The following is a 15,819-nucleotide window of genomic DNA, read 5'->3' as shown; positions in this document are numbered from 1 at the left end:
AGGCTCTTGGGGGCTGGGACCCGGTCTGGTGTGGCTGCAGGAGATGGAGGAAGAGGCGCAAGAGGTCACCTGAGGGCCGGAGTGGTGTCTATGAAGTCACTGCTAAGAGGGCCATCGCTAAGAACTGTCAGATTGGGGTCACAACCCTGTACCCATAGGAGACTGCCGGCCTGGCTGCCACTGCTCTGCTCCTCCCTCGGGCGGTGGAAGAGTCCAGTGCTGGGCAAGGCTGGGGCTCACAGGGGCTCCCGAGCGTGGGGGGCAGAGAGCGTGGGGGGCAGAGAGCGGGCTCCGGCGAGGCCAGGGGCGGCGCCTGCCGGTCGCAGTGACGGCAGTGGTGGTCTCTCGGTGAGCTGAGCCAGCTCACCCACGGCGAGGTGCTGAGCACGCGGCGAGCGCGCAGAGCAGCCCGGTCCTCACGGGAGCTCCACACTTCACAGGCACAGTTGTTACTGGGAAAAGCGCCCAGGGACTGCTTTCTAGGTTTTTTTCTAGAACTTCTTTCTGCTTTTGGCCACCCCAGCCTGGGCTTATAAGGAACCAAACAGAAGCAGAACATCCCATTTTTGTCCATGTTCTCAGAGCTGGGGTCATACTCCACCTTGGACCGGAGAGCCCTGATGTAAGCAGTTTTATTCCCGCCGAGGGTGGGCCCGTGGCCAGAGGGGAGGACAGGGGAAACTGGGCTTTAGGGGTAAACATCAGTCCTGAGGTGACCTCCGGCCCCGATTGCCACACTGCTGCTGTGCTTGGCAGGCGGCTCCCCTCCGCAGCTGGGATGTCCAAGCCCCGGGCCGGCCAGGCCTGTCTCTGACAGGACAGCGGCCCCAGAGCCGCCTGCTCCTGCCGCGCCGTCTGTGCAGGCTCAGGGTCAGGCCCTGGGTCGGTCTGAGGGGGGCTCAGCCTCGTCCCCCCGAGGAGAGATAGGCAGAGGAGGCCCAGGAGTTGCCAAGTCACAGGAGACCAGGGCTGTTGGTTTCATTTCACCAAGTCAGTCCCAGGGAGACCGTGTCCCTCTGCCGGCTCCCTCCCGACCGCCCCAGAGGAGGCCTCCTCCCCGCCGGGGCCTCTGCAAAGGTCAGGAGTGAAGGGGGCGTGCGAGAAGCGACACCACGGCCTCAGCCCACACAGCTCCGCCCGGGAGGGAGATGTTTACACTGGGACGGCGAGAGGAAAATCCCGTGTGGGCAGCTCTGCCTTGCAGCCCCGGGGACCCTGCTGCTGCACACTCAGGCCAACACAGCCCCATCCAGGCGTGCGATGGGCCCCGCTCCCCCGGCCCCCCCACTCAATCCGCACCATCTGAGTTTCTGGACCCAGCACCCAGGCAGGCCATTCGATTCCCTAGAAACATCACTGATTTCATCTTTGCTAGGTTCCCTGCCTCCTTGGCTTTCCAGAAAGTTCCTTTATGGGGTGGGAGGATCTACCCTAAAGCGACGTGGCAATGCAGCCTGTGAGTTCTCAGAGCGGTGCCCTGGAGAGCCAGAGGAAAGCAGAACCCAAACGGGAGGGTCTGGCCTTGTGGCCACTGCCCATGGGCACAGCCAGGTGGAAACAGAATGCCCCCCCCCCCCCCCCCGCTGGCTGCGTGCCTTAAAAGCAACTCGACAAAGAGCAGCCTGCGGAGCGCTTTCAGACCTGACAGCCGCCCTCACCAACGAGGGCCTGCCGCGTGCCCTCCCTAAGGCGGCTGCGCCCGGCTCTGGCTTCCCCTGCTCTTCTATTACCGCTGTGAACTTGACCTTTTAAAATCACGGACCCGCCCAAACCGGTTTGGCTCAGTGGCTAGAGCGTCGGCCTGTGGACTGAAAGGTCCCAGGTTCGATTCCGGTCAAGGGCATGTACGTTGGTTGCGGGCACATCCCCAGTGCGGGGGGGGGGGGGGGGGGGGGGGCGGTGTGTGCAAGAGGCAGCTGGTTGATGTTTCTCTCTCATCGACGTTTCTAACTCTCTATCCCTCTCAATTCCTCTCTGTGTAAAATCAATAAAATATATTAAAAAAAAATAAAATAAAATCACGGACCCATTTGAAAAATCTCGTGCCAGCTGCGGACGCACGTGCAGAGGTGGTCCCCACTCCTTGGAGTGCACGAGTCTCAGGCTGAGAGCGTGTGGCCCTCGGCGCTGGGACTCCACGCAGCAGGAAGCACTGTTGGCTGCAGCACTTCCTTGGTGTTCTTCCCGGGATGGAACTCCCTCCCGTCCGGCTCACTTGGCTTGTCTATGCCTCCGGGTGAGCCCCTGGCTGATGAGGGTGGTCCTACAGCCTTGCTGAGACTACTGCCTGAGACTCATCAGTGGCCCACCCATGTTGGTGGGGACAGGAGCTGGGGTGAGTGCTTTGCCATCCAAGTACCCCCAGCCCTTGCTCCCACAGGGCCTCTCCTGGAATTTCCAGAGTGACCTGGGCCCCTCACAGCTGTTTCTCTGGCCCATCCCTCCACCAGCAAGTAAGCACTTCAGTCATGATGGGCCGGGCCAGCAGACCCTGGGTGCACACTGGCCTGCAGGGCTCCGGCGGCACTTCTCTGTGCCAGGGAGGGAGATAAAAGCCACCCTTTGGAGGGAGCACAGTTGTGGGAGGTCAAGGTGTCCTCCCTGCCTGGGGCTGCGCTGCCTCAGCTTTCCGCTTCTCACACCAGGGAGAGCGCTGCTCCCACAGGGGATGAGGCTGGCCGGGGCCCCGCGGCGCTTCCTCCTGGTAGTCAGGTGCCACTGCCGGCCTGTCCCCACCCTCCAGGCCCGCCCTCTCCAAGGAGGAGCCTGTGGTCCTCCCCTCTCATGAGGCTCTACCCCCACTCAACCTGTCCTGCCAGCGGTCCTGGGACTTCAGGCTGACCAAGTGCTGACAGGAAGACAAAGGATGAAGAGCGGAGTCCTAGGCTGTGGGACAGAGGGTGGGAACCACACAGGGGTCCTGAGTCAGGATGTGGGTGCCTCCCTCACTATGGCCTCTGACTGCCCAGAGGAAACCGGCTCGTTGGCAAGGAAACCCCTGCATCCTGGGGAAACGAGAAGGAGGCTGGCCTACCGCTAGCCCCTCACTCCTCCCTTACTTTACAGGGACAGCTGGGACTTGGGACCAGCTGCAGGCAGGGCGTGTGCAGCGGTGGCAGCCGAGAGCCTGGGGTCCTATGGGACACCCTGCTGCAAGGACAGGGTGGGGCTTGATGCTAAGTGTCACCGGGAGACCCTTTCATGCGCGGTCTCCGTGACGATCTCACAGCCCTGCGCAGGCAGGCCTGCAGGTGTTCCAGGGGTGGGGCTGCAGGAGGGGAGCTGCTGCCGATGGGCCCCAAATGTACCTGACACTTGGCTTCTGCACCAGAGCAGGGCAGTCTAGGACCTGGTGCCTGGTGTCAAGAGCCGCTCAGGGGGCAGAGACCCCAGGCAAACACCCACGGCCCGCTGGGCGCTTTCCCACGGACTCGCACCCCTGGAGGGAACTGGGGTCTGCCTGGGAGAAGGGTGCTGGGAGGAGCCCTGGCCTGGGAGAAGGGCCACCTGGTGTCTGGAAGGAGCTCCAAGGGGGAGCACCAGGAAGGCCACGCCACCCTCATGGCCAAGCACTCCCGGAAACACGCTGTTTGAATTACACTGTCTCTTGCCTGGGCTGCCTGCCATGTTGAGAGCTATTTTTAGCCTCTCGGTGAGGAAGGAAATGGCTGCCTAGTCTCCCACCTGTGAGCTCCGACTCCAGAGCTCCTGGATTCCTGACCAGGGAGACGCCGCCCCAGGGAGAAGCCAATGGCTGACTCAGATGGTTTCACATTAAGCCAGTGGCTCACAGGACGAAAGGTGCAGGGAGGTGAGGGGCAGGGACTAAGCGTCTCTTACGGGGGCTGCAGTGTGAGCCAGGAGGCGGCAGCATGGCAAGGCCCACCTGCCTCCTGGACCATGGCCGTCCCTGACCCTCACACCCTGGCACAACTCCCAGACTCGAGAGCAGGGGTCTTCAAACTATGGCCCGCGGGCCACATGCGGCCCACAGAGGAGTCTGATCCTGCCCGCCAGGTTTTTTGGGCAGTGAGCGCAGCCAAGGTGTTACAGTAGGAATTAGTAGTTCATATAGTCCGGCCCTCCAGCTCTCTGAGGGACCGTGATCTGGCCCCCACTTTAAAAAGTTTGAGGACCCCTGCTCGAGAGGGACAGCCCCGAGGACGGCCCAGCCCAGGACGAGACCGAGCGCCGGTGTTCCCAGGGTCCCCGAGGCTGGACGCACCAGGGGAATACTTACTGGGAGTGCTCAGCAGGCCGGGCCTGCCAGGGGTGGGCACCTGAGGCTCGGAGTGGCTGGCCCGGAGGTCAGGGCCATCGAGGGGGCCTGGGTCCTCTGTCTGGCCTGCAGGGGAGGAAGCGATTTCTGCCAGCACCTCCAGATCCTTCAGGATAACCTGGGGAGAAAAGCAGAGGATGAGGGACAAGGACCTCCACAGGCAGCAGTGGCTGGAGAGAGAGCCTCCTCCAGGAGGCAGGGAGGGGTCTGCAGAGGGCGACAGGCCCGAGAGAGTGGCCAAGACTATGGCTATGACGGGGCCCAAAACGTTCTATCAATACAAAGGATCGAACTGAAGAGAACACAGGCAGTGGACGGGAGCGACTGCAGGAAGGAAGCTCGATCTGAGGCCTGGAAGCTCGATCTGAGGCCTGGTAGCCTGTAACCCTGCCCTTCTGCACATTTGGAAGTCTGACCGTTGGGCCTGCAGAGAACGCATCCATGAGAAGTGTGGCCGCTAAGCAGTCCAGGTGGAAGGCAGGAGCAAGGGCTGCCTGCCTGGTGCCCAGGCCCAGAGCCCAGGTAGGATTCGGTCCAGAAGCAGCAAGGCCCAGGCCTCTGCTGCCATCGAGGGAGGCCCCCAGAGGGCTTTCTGCTCCAGCAGGGGCAGGAAGGACACAGAGGGTGAGATGTGGGAACAGACAGCAGAGCAGTGAGGGCCCCACCTCGCAGGATTTGCACTCGGATGCCCGACTATCCAAGCACGTCACCGTGTAAACGTCAGGGAGGCAGAAGGAGACCAGGGAGTCCAGGTGGGGGAGTGACTTGTCCAAATCAAACAGCGAGGCAAGAAGCGGGCCAACTGTGCCTCCAAGAGTGAAACCTGGTGACTCCCAACAGGGCTGAGAACACGTCCACACACAGGCTTCCAAAGGAGCGCTCACGGAGCAGCACACATCACAGCCGGGAAGCGGAAACAACCCATACGCCCACTGACTGACACCCCCATATCCACGCCAGGGAATGCTATCTGGCGATATTAAGGAATGAGGCTCTGATACACCCCCAACACGGACGAACCTCAAAAAACTTTGCTGAGTGAGAGAAGCCAGATGTGCAGGTCACATCCTGTATGATGATTCCATTTATGCGAAATGTCCAGAACAGGCGAATCCACAGAGACAGAAAGGAGATTAGAGGTTGCCAGAGGCAGGAGGAGGGAGACACAGGGAGTGACTGCTAATGAGTTCCTTTCTGGGATGATGAACATGTTCTAGAATTAGCGGTGATGGTTGCACAACCTCGTTGGCAACGTATACTCATGCAGTAGACAACGCTGGGTTGCGTACTTTAAAAGGGTGATTTTACGGTATGTGGATTCTACCTCAAAAAACACCCCAAGTCAAAATCCCGAAGAGACACCCCGATTCCCAATCCAGTGGTACTTGTTGAGTAATCTGCTCTTGCTGAGCCCATGGCCTGAGGGGGGAACCCTCACTGACCCCCAGGATCTCACACCAGGTTCAGACTCACAGGAGGGCCAAGGGGGTCGAAGGGCAACCTCTGTGTCTTTACATCTCCTGGCACCTGCCAGCCCCATTGCACCCCTCCTGCCACTCACTCCTCAGAGCCACAGGCCCCGCCTCCCAGGGCAGCAGAGCAGGGGCACAGGGGCACTCAGCCTCCAGGCAGCAAACCCCAGGCTGTCAAATGCAGCAAGTGAGTGAGTCCTGGCGTAGGGACGGTGCACACATGAGGGCTGCAGACCTCAAACCCCGCCCCCGCCCCCTCACCCAGGGGATCTGCATTGCGTGTCTCTGCACCACCTCCTCCGGTTCCACTGGGGAGTGCAGCCAGCAACGCTGCATATTTCACACTGCGAATTTTCTTATTTTAGGAAGTTTAACACCAAATGGCAAATGAATGCAAATTACACTTCAATTGGACAATTAAAGCCGGAAATATTACCTACAGGTTCCTGCAGCAATCCCAGCCACTCCCTTGTTGCTTACATATTAAAAAATTTATCTCTGGTCCTCAGACAGCCCAGCTTGGGGTCACACCACATGTGGTGGTGTGTCACACACACACACACACACACACACACACACACACACTGCTTTTTCAGACCCCCAGCCTCCTACAGGCAAAGAGAGGAAGGAGCTGTCAAAATGGAGGGCAAGGGATGCCTTGAGGAGGGGAGCTGGGGTGCCACTCTGGGGCTGCACGGTGGCTCTCTGACAACCAGGATCGCTGGTCCTCCCCCAGCTGACCAGCAAACCCCACTCAGCCCAGGCTGAACCTGATGCTTCAGATCCACACTTCTGAGGCCGAGGCCAAGGCTCTGCCTCAGCAGCCAGGAGGCCCCTAGGGAGGGAAGGCCTTGGCAGGTGATGCCAACAGGGGCCCTGGGACCGGGCAACAGAGGGACAACCCTCCAGCCGGACGTGGCTTTGAGTCTGTGTGTCCAGATTTGGTGCTCCACCCCCTGCGGACCCCACAGGAAGCTCTAGGTCAAGGACAGGGTGACCTCAGCAGCCATGCTTACGAGGCACCTGCTTAAGACCCGGGCGAGAGGCCCTGGGCTACAGACGGCTGCTTGGCCTCTGAAACCGGGCTGGCCCTCCTTCCCGAGCAGTGGCTGGGCCCATGCCGGCCTGGCCTGTAATCCTGGCTCCGAGGACGGGAAAGGCTTAAGCGGGAGGAAGCCACGCCAATTAGTATGCGCTACACAGCTTTTTGCAAAATGAATATAAAACACTTGTGCTTTCTTTTTTGTGTGAGAGAAAGAAGTGGGGGGGGGGGGAGGAAGGGAGAGGGAGGTTACAAGAAAGCAATATTCTGCAGGAACAGGAGTGCCTGCCATTACCATGGCAACAGGCGGGGGGGGGGGCTGGGGGCTGGGGAAGGCACATCAGCTGGTCCCTCATCCTGGAGTGGAGTGAAAGGGTCAGTGGCAACTGGGTGTGCAAAACATCTGACAAAGCAACTCTGAGGGGAAGGCCGCAGAGGAGGTGGTGCGGGGTTCATACCCGCCAGGGCTTGGGGAGCCAACACGAGGGAGCCAGGGCATTCCCGAGAAAGCCCTTCCTTGTAGGAGGCGACCTGACGCCAGCAAAGGGCACCTTTCGGTGAGAGAGAGGTCATCCGGATGGGGCCACGGCAGGCTGCCACCTGCTGCGTCCAGCACGCCAGGGACAGTCTCTCTGGGATGGTGGCTGTTTCCTTTCCTTCTCTTAATGGTCCGCCCAGGCACTCCCTGTCCCAGCACCTCATCCACAGACCAGCCCTGGAAAACCACTCCTGGTAGGTCCCTTCTCTGCCCGCTCGGTGCTGCCTGCTCCTGCACCACGCAGAAACGGCTGGAGACCCAGAGCTGTGCACAGCCAGGCCCTTAGGCCTGGAGGCCCATCCTCGCCTCCCACGCGGGCTCCTGACCATGAGGTCCCTGGTGGAGGCATCGGCAGGTGCTGGATAAGTACCTGCTGACCCGCAGTGCCAGGCAGGAGACGGAAGAAGCTCTGCCTCGGGGATGGTCAGAGAGGCCGCCCACTTCACGCTACTCACTATCTCTAAGAAACTTTGGTCCAAAGTGCGGCTTGTGCTCCGGATGTCCCCTGGCTCAGCCTCCCAGCCGTGAGGAGCGAAGGAAATCCCCAAGCCGGGCCCTCTGCACTCCCGGCCAGGAGAATGCTGTACCAGTGCTTCCAAGGGACACGCTAGGTGCTGGCCGGAGAGTGAACTCAGGCTGAATTGATGCTTCTTCCCAGAGCAGTGGGCGCGGAGCCTGAGATCTGGGTCAGGCCGGGCCGCTCCTGAATCTTGGAAGCGGAGCGGAGAGTACGGGCAGAGGCACGGAAGCTGTGGGGCTTCCAACTCCTTCCTCTCTCTTTCTCTTCTTTTTCATTTTTAATAAACTGAAATCCTTCCCCAGTAGTTCTGTGCCATATATGCAAAAATATGCAAAAGGCCCGCACCTAAATCTTACTGCTAAGTTCTACCAACAGCAGATAACAGTGTGGGTTCTGGCAGCTTAAAACACCCCTCCCACCAGCTCCCCTTCCCCCCCACCCCTAGGGTCTTCTTCCTGCCGATGCCAATCACTGCCCCCAGGGCTATGAATCTCCCCAGGAGCCAGGCAGGGATGGGGAAGGGCCTGCTGTGCCCAGGGCAGCACTGCAGCAGCGCAGGCACTGTTACGGCTCGGTTACCAGGCGATGAGCCGAGGGGCCAGCTGTTTCCAGGGCACCGGTCCATGGCAACCAGGAGAACAGCAAAGCTCCCTGGTGTCCTGCCTGCCTCCAGGTCTCTGCCTTAACCCCGTGCACTTGCTACACTGAGCCCCAGCCGGCCCAGCTTCTTGTCTGCTCGGCATGGCCAGGTCCCAGCAGGAGGGCACAGGGGAGGGGGCAGGCCGAGTGGGATCAGCTCTCCACCCTCCCCCCCTCCTAGTTGTTCACTTTCTCATAAATGTCTCCGAGGGCCTGCTAGGTGCTGGACACAGCCTGTCCCCAGAGTGAGATGAGGGCTAAGAGAATGCACAGGGCTCTTCCGACACATGCGCAGGAGGAGTGGGGGGGTGTGCGCGTGACAAACGTGGTTTCATGGAGCATCTGAGCTGAGCTCTTGACCAAGTTACTGCACTTCTCTGAGCCCGGTTTCCTCTTGGGTAAAGCGGGGAACACGACAGAGATGAGCCAGGCCCACGCACGCTCAGCGAAGCCCAGCACAGGGGCTGGTGTGGAGGAAGCGAGCGCGGGGGGCGGCTCTTCCTGTGAGCAGCCGGGGGACGACCTCATAGCAGCCTCTCTGGGCTCTGAGCTGCCAGCAGGACGCCGGCAGGGAAATTCAGCTGACTCAGCTGAGGCCGTCTCCAGAGGGGAAAAACTGACTACATCTTGGGAGGAATTTTGGTTTCTGAAGATGCCACGAACACAGATTAGAGCACAGGGTGAAAACGGGGTCCCGGCCGGGCTGCTCTGAGGCCTGTGGAGGGAGGGCATCAGGGCTGAGAGCAGGGGCAGGGCCCGCAGGGCCCCAGCAGGATCCTAAGGCTGGTCCCTCCCGGCGGTCCCCCACCGGAGATGTGCGTGAGAACCAAGGAGGGCCAGCGCCCAGGCAGCAGGCCCACCTGAGGGAGGTCAGGAGGTCTGGCCCTCCTTGGTTCTCACGCACATCTCCATTTTCAAAAGCTCCAGGGATTCTGCTGGCAGCCCTGGTTGGGTGGCTCTGCTGTGGGGCTTCTGCTCAGCTCCCCTTTGTGGACTCGTTCTTGTGCCGATGGGAAAGAACTCAGCCCCCCCTCTGTGGTCAGGAGATGGGGGGGGGGGGCAGGCAGCAGGCTCCCCCAGCACAACCCACTTCAGCCAGTTGCTGTGCTGGCTCTGGGTCCTTACTTGCACATCACTGGAAGGGATCCAGACAGAATAAACATAAAACACACCCGGCACACAGACCTGCCATCCCGGAGTGAACACTGCCAGGCCAGCTCGAGGGTGGCTGAGGTGGGGCACCGAAGACGCAAAGTGCAGCAAAGTGCAGACACGGAGCAGAGTCCCTCTGGCCAGGGGCAGTTACCCTGCTGGGCTTAGTCCTCCTAGGACCCCTAGTGGTGAGTGCCAGTGCCTCTCTGCTGGCGGTGGGGGCCTGGTGTCTCTGGGGCCCGTGACTGGGGTCCCATCCTCTTCCTTGTCACACGCCGGCCACAGGGAGAGCTGAGGGACAAGACTCCGTGTCTCTGGCGGGGCCGCGGGGGGCGCAGCAGGAACGGGTCCAGGCCTCTCTTGCTCGGGAAGATCCTGTGGGGCCCAGCTTGGTCCCCACCTTGGGGGGCGGGGGGTGCCGCTGGCAAGAGGGACCCAGTTCTGGGCGCTGACATCCACCCCTCGGCTCCCTGGGCTGGCATCTGACCCAGTCATGCCATCTGACGGGAAAGAAATCTTCGGAGCTGGGGGTTGTTTTGGTTTGTTCTGGAGAGTGGATGGAATGGAAACGGGAGCGGAATAAACACCGAGGCGAGGATACGAGGAGGGAAAACAAGCCCCATTCTTCCGGAAGACTGTCCACCTTTGAGCAGCCGCATTAGTATTCCGGGGAGCGGGGTCAGGACCACACAGAGCCGGAGCTGGATGGGGCTGACACAATCCAGTCCAACCGAATTTTAGGGAAGAAACTGAGGTGAGGAGACAGAGCGGGACAGTGTGGCCCAGAGGCCCGCCCTCCTGCTCCCCACAGGCCGCTTCCCACACCCTCTCTGCGTCCCGGCCACGGGCCCCCTCCTGGACAGGACGGGTGGGAGCTGGGGGCCCTGGGTCAGCACACAGCCCAGGGCAGCCTCCGGTCAGGTCGCAGCCAACCGCTCAGAGAGAAGGTGCGACCAGAATGTCGCTCTGTCAAGGACGAAACGCTGACCGGCGTGGTGGGTAGGAGGCGCGGCCCGGATAAAGCGGTGCCCCCACCCGCCGGGCCGTGGCACTGCAGTGAGGGCACACCCCGTGTGGGGCTTTAGATGTTCTGGAATCAGACAGACGCGACTGCCAATTCTGGCTCCTGCCGGTGTGACCTTGGCAAGTTCCCTCCTCACGCCTGCGTTTCCTTTTATGTCACACCGGGGAAAATTAAACCCTCTCCAGGCCGCCGCAGGCTCATTAAGACACTGGATGCACTGCCCTGAACAGCACAGCCACCGCATAAACTTGGGTTTTCGCCCTCTCCTCGTCCCAGGCCCCTCCCACGGACACGTGGGGTCGGACACACAGCACCCACCACGGTTTCCGAACGGGGCCAGGGTGGGGGTGCTGGGTGGGCTGTCAGGGGCTTTCAAAGGCGCCCTCCAGCGAAGGGGCTCTAATGAAGTGGAGCCCCCGTTTCTGGGCAGACATGAGGGATGGCTGGTTTCCAACGGCAGCCCAGTCACCTTGGAACCCGAGTCAGGAGAGGAGCGTGTGGGGACTCAGAGCCTTCCAGCCCCTCCTCACAGCGAGCTCCGGTCGGGGGCCTCCTCCCGTGGGAGCCCATGCCGAGTCCCTGCTGTCTCACTCAATGCCTTTAGCAAGGATGAGCCCCGGGGCCCAGCTGACCACACACCAGACCGAAATGACAGGCTTCTTTGGAGAAGGAAAGTCAAGGGACACGATGGGATGACAGGGCTCCGCTCCTAGACAGGAAGCCAAAGGCAGTGCCCTGGTCTGTCCCGAGGGCTGGGCGCAGGCTGCCAGTCAGGGTGGCAGAGTGAGCATGGTGTCACAGCACAGCGCCAGCCACCCTGCTGGCCTCTAACACGAGTCTCCACCTGTTTCTCTCTCGGGCCCTGGTGAGCTCTCCTATGAGAGGTTTGAGAAGCCCTTCAGTTCTGCCCACTTCTCCCGGGACCTGGACCATAAGAACAGATGAAGCCCTTTCCTGCTCCCCCAAACCGCCCCTCAATCCATCCCTGCCCGTTCCCTGCAGCACCCCTGCAGGTGAGGGGTCGAGCGCCCTGAGCACAGTGGGTAACGGGCTGAGTTTTACACCGAAGAGCACAGCTGATGGCCCCTCTTCTCTCAGGATTCAGCCAGGGCTGGGGCAGTGCTGGTCCTGCCCTCTGGTCAGGGCACTTGTGAGATGTTCCATGGGACTGAGGCCTGCCCTGGACAGGCCCCGTTGCTCCTTCTGGGGTGTACATAGTGCTTTTGTGAGGTGCCTCAAATCACTCCTTAGTCCTCCCCTAACCCAGTCTCCTAAGTCATGGCTGTCCCCCAGCCTCCTAAGTCATGGCTGCAGCCCAGCCTTGCTCTCCTGCAGTTAGCAGGCTGCTGAGCTGGAAACTCTAGCACTGCCACAAATAATGCCCTCACAATCCGACCCTCCAAATTTCCAGGGTTCTCATTTCCCCCTCTCCCCCCGCTTCTATACCAGTCACATAAGCTATCAACTCCCATCAGCAATTCTCTTTATGGTTGCTCTGAACCTAGGGAGAGAAAGGGCGCTTCTTCTAGGCTGGAAACATCTGCTGTAAGTGTTAAGGGCACCCCAGTTCTGAGGTGCTGAGCAAAGTCTGGGGAGGTGTGCCCCCTGGATCTCAATGGAATCGGCAGGTTTTGCTTCTGAGCAAGGGTGTGGCAGCAAGAGGCCCCGCTGCGGTGCTCCGCCAATGCCGTCACCCTCCGCCTTTCCCCAGGCGAGCGGTGCTGGGGGCCTTCCCACCTGCGAGGCTGCCAACACAACCTGCGACAGCGGGGCCCTGGTCCTGCCCAGCAGCTCCGCCACAGAGGGCGGGGGGCGGGGGGTGCAGGGGGCTGGCAGAGAAGGTGGAAAAGGGGAGAAGGGCACCAGTTCTGCTGCCCACTGTTTTGCCTGTTTTTTCTAAGATTTGGAGATGGATGATGAGCCCCCAAACACCCTGCCCACTCTGGCCATCTGCCCGGGGCCTGTGTGGTCCGAAGACAAAGATCAGCTTCTGTCCCAGCTTTTGCTGCTGAAGCCAAGGCAGGAAGGCTCTGGGGCAACGCAGAGCCCATCTTCCTGAGTTCAGTGTCCCTGCCCTTGGGCCCTTCCACCAGAGGGGCTAACATTTGCTGCTTGTTTGCACCTGCTGGGCCTGCGTCGAGCATTTTACATTCATGATCTCACCTGGGAGGGTGGTTCCACTATTACTCTTGGTTTTCGAGTAAGGAAACTGGGCTTGGAGAGGGTAGGCCACCTGCTCAAGGCCAACCAACAGGTGGCAGAACCCGGGACAGGGCTCCGGGACTTCTAGACCCCACAGCCCTGCTCTTCACCAGCAGGCTGCACTGTCGCTGCAGAGAAAATATTATCAGAAAGGGATGCCACTCAAAATCACAACAAAACCACGAAACACCAATAGTAAACTTCATAATGAGTCAGACCTACAAAAAAGACCCTGAAACTTTACTAGACAACTCACGTAAACGGGATGAGTCCTGCTCCGGGTGGGAAGAGGTCATCACAGTAAAAAGCCCATTCCCCAACGTCTCCCTAAAGAACGTGCAATGACAGACAGGCTGTTCCCATGTGGGCAGGAGCTTTCACTATCCCTTTATTTGCTTATTTTTTGTTAACTCCCACCCGAGGATATTTTTCCATTGGTTTTTTTTTTTTTTTTTTAGAGAGAGTGGAAGAGAGGGAGAGACAGAGAGGAGAGAAACATTGATGTGAGACACATCCATTAGTTGCTGCCCACATGAGCCATGACCTTGGTTGGGGATGGGCATGCCTGCCACCGAGATGTGTGCCCTTGACGGGAATGGAACCCATGGCCCTTCAGTCCACAGGCCAATGCTCTATCCACTGAGCCAAAGCAGCTAGGGCTCACCATCCCTTTAAACAAGGGCCTATGAGGCAAGAGCAGACATCATCATTCCCATCTATCAGATCAAGGAGGCTGGACTCCCTGCCCAAGGTCCCTGGGAAGAAGGGGTGGGAGCTAGGATTCAAGCTCAGGCCTGGAGGCCAACTGCCCGGATGCTACATTCAGTCAGAGGCAACCAGCCTCCCTCCAGGTCTCTCCTAAGACTGATATTAAAAAAAGAAAGAAAGAAAAAAAAAATGCTACATGTGTTTGTTTGTTTGAAATAGTCTTTATTCCTTAGAGCAGTTTTAGGTATACAGCAATACTGAACAGGAGGCACCGAGATTTCCCACATCCACCTGCCCCTGCATAGCCTCTCCCATTATCATCACCGTCCACCACCCCCCCCCCCCCCACTGGATATAATTGATTAACCTACACTGATGCCATCATTATCCCCCCAAAGCCACAGTTTACATGAGGACTCCTGGTGTACCTAGTGTGGGTTTGGACAAATGTACAATGACAAGAACCCACCGTCACACCTTGAGGGTTTTAAATGCGGGTGGAGATAGCTGTGCTTGGGAGTGGGGTGGGGGTGAGGGGTGACCTGAGACCCCTCCCGGGCCAGCCACACCGTCAGAACATGGAGAGGACCCGTGGGGCTTTCGGGTAGAGCTCACTCAGGCAGCTCAGGCTCGGGAGGCAGCCAACAACTGCATCTTCCCGGCAGGGGCAGGGGGGCCCCCGCTCCCCACCAGCATCCAGTAGGAAGCTCTGAGCATGTGCCCTGCGTTCCACGCTGTTGAATCGGGGCACACTGTCACGTGAAAACAAGTAAGTGGATCTTTGGCTAATGGGAGGATTTCTGTTCTGGTGCTAAGAATATCAATTAACTCCTTCAAGTTCTTTCTGATAAAAGGGGATTTCAGACAAAGTCTGCAAGGAGCAGGCGGTACTGAGCAAACAGCCACTTAACCTGAACAATGGGAAAACAGAGACAACTGAGGAGTCAGAAGGCTGTGTACTACTGAGCTGGCACCGGTACAGAACGGAGGACCAGTAGCAGACAAGACATGCCGGCGGGGCCAGGTGCTGGCGGGACTACGGAACCTGGTGGAGGGCAGAGCTAGGTCTGCACCCGCCCTTCCCTGAGCCCAGCTCTTGCATCATTAACACCTGCGTACACTCGTCTCCTGAGGCCAGCGGCTCTCACCAAGGGCGAGAAGCACGTGCGTTAATCACAAACATACTGGGAGAGGAAAACATTTGCAATGAGATGATGAATCTAATGTCTCCAATATACAAAGAGCTTCTAGAAATCAATAAGAAAAGTGGACAAAGGGTCTGGGGGCTAAAGGGAGACCTTTCTCAGAATACACATCCCTTAACACCCCAAGCAGAACTCTTCTCAAGAACTTGTAGAACAAGAGAAAGTGGCCAGAAATGAGGAGGATGATACAATCAGATACGAGCCCCCCATCTCCCCAGCTGGTTCTGAAGGGATAGCCAGGCCACATGGGGTGAAACACAGGCATGGTAGTTATGGGACTGAAGGAATAGGCTTTGGAGTCCAACAGACCTGGTTCTGAGGGTGCTCCACCACATCCCAGCTGTGTGCAAGCTACTTAACCTCCCAACGCCTTTGCTTTCTGAACTGCAAAAAGGACTCTCCCAGAGAATTGCTGAGGCCTCGCTCAATACTCCGAGTGAAGGGTGTAGCAGCCCCTGGCAGAGTAATGGCTTCAGACAGGAAGCTGCTATTAAGAATCATACAAGCTGTGGGAAGAGCTGTGCCTTGAGGCCCCCGGCTGGACAAAGGACCTTGCAGGGACTGTTGGGTCCGTTAGACTCCAGGAGCCTTTAATAGGAAGGTTCCCCCCGCCCCATTCCTACCCCCACCCCCGTTTGGCTGTAGTTTCATTCAACTGAATGGCCTTCAGGGTCTTGAACCCCAGGGAGTTCTGAGTTGAAATCAGGGCTGTTCGAGATACCGCAGGAGAAGGGGACATTGTCTTGTTCATGTCCATTGCCAAGTACCCAGTAAGCCCTCAAAGTCGCCAGAGAGACTGGGCAGGGGGCGCTTAGGAATGTGATTTTGGTGAAGAAGCAGGATGTGGCACCACTGTTTACCGAGGTCCCAACCATTCCCTAGAGGGAAAGCAGGGACTCTTTCCTCCCCACCCCACCCCATCCCACCCCCGCAACTGTCCCCAAGAGCAGGTGCCATCCTAGCCGCGCCCAAGGCCCACGAGATGTGCCCCAGAGCTCTGACAACATTTGGAGCTTCAGCAAATGGAGTTTCCACAGC

General features: G+C 59.1%; 1 protein-coding gene across 1 annotated transcript in view; it reads right to left on the bottom strand.

Annotated features, from left to right (window-relative positions):
* The window catches only part of VAC14 (VAC14 component of PIKFYVE complex), a 90,596-nt gene that overhangs the window by 42,641 nt on the left and 32,136 nt on the right, over positions 1 to 15,819 (bottom strand). The window contains exon 13 of the mRNA XM_084906716.1: positions 4,241 to 4,397. Within this exon, the coding sequence (XP_084762842.1) occupies positions 4,241 to 4,397 (157 nt within the window). The remainder of the gene's footprint in view (positions 1 to 4,240; positions 4,398 to 15,819) is intronic.

This window comes from Pipistrellus hanaki (genome assembly GCF_964339955.1).
Source record: "Pipistrellus hanaki genome assembly, chromosome: 15".
In the NCBI taxonomy this organism is placed as follows: Eukaryota; Metazoa; Chordata; class Mammalia; order Chiroptera; family Vespertilionidae; genus Pipistrellus; species Pipistrellus hanaki.
Note: the sequence above shows the minus strand (reverse complement) of the source record. Positions and strands in the feature narration are given on the sequence as shown.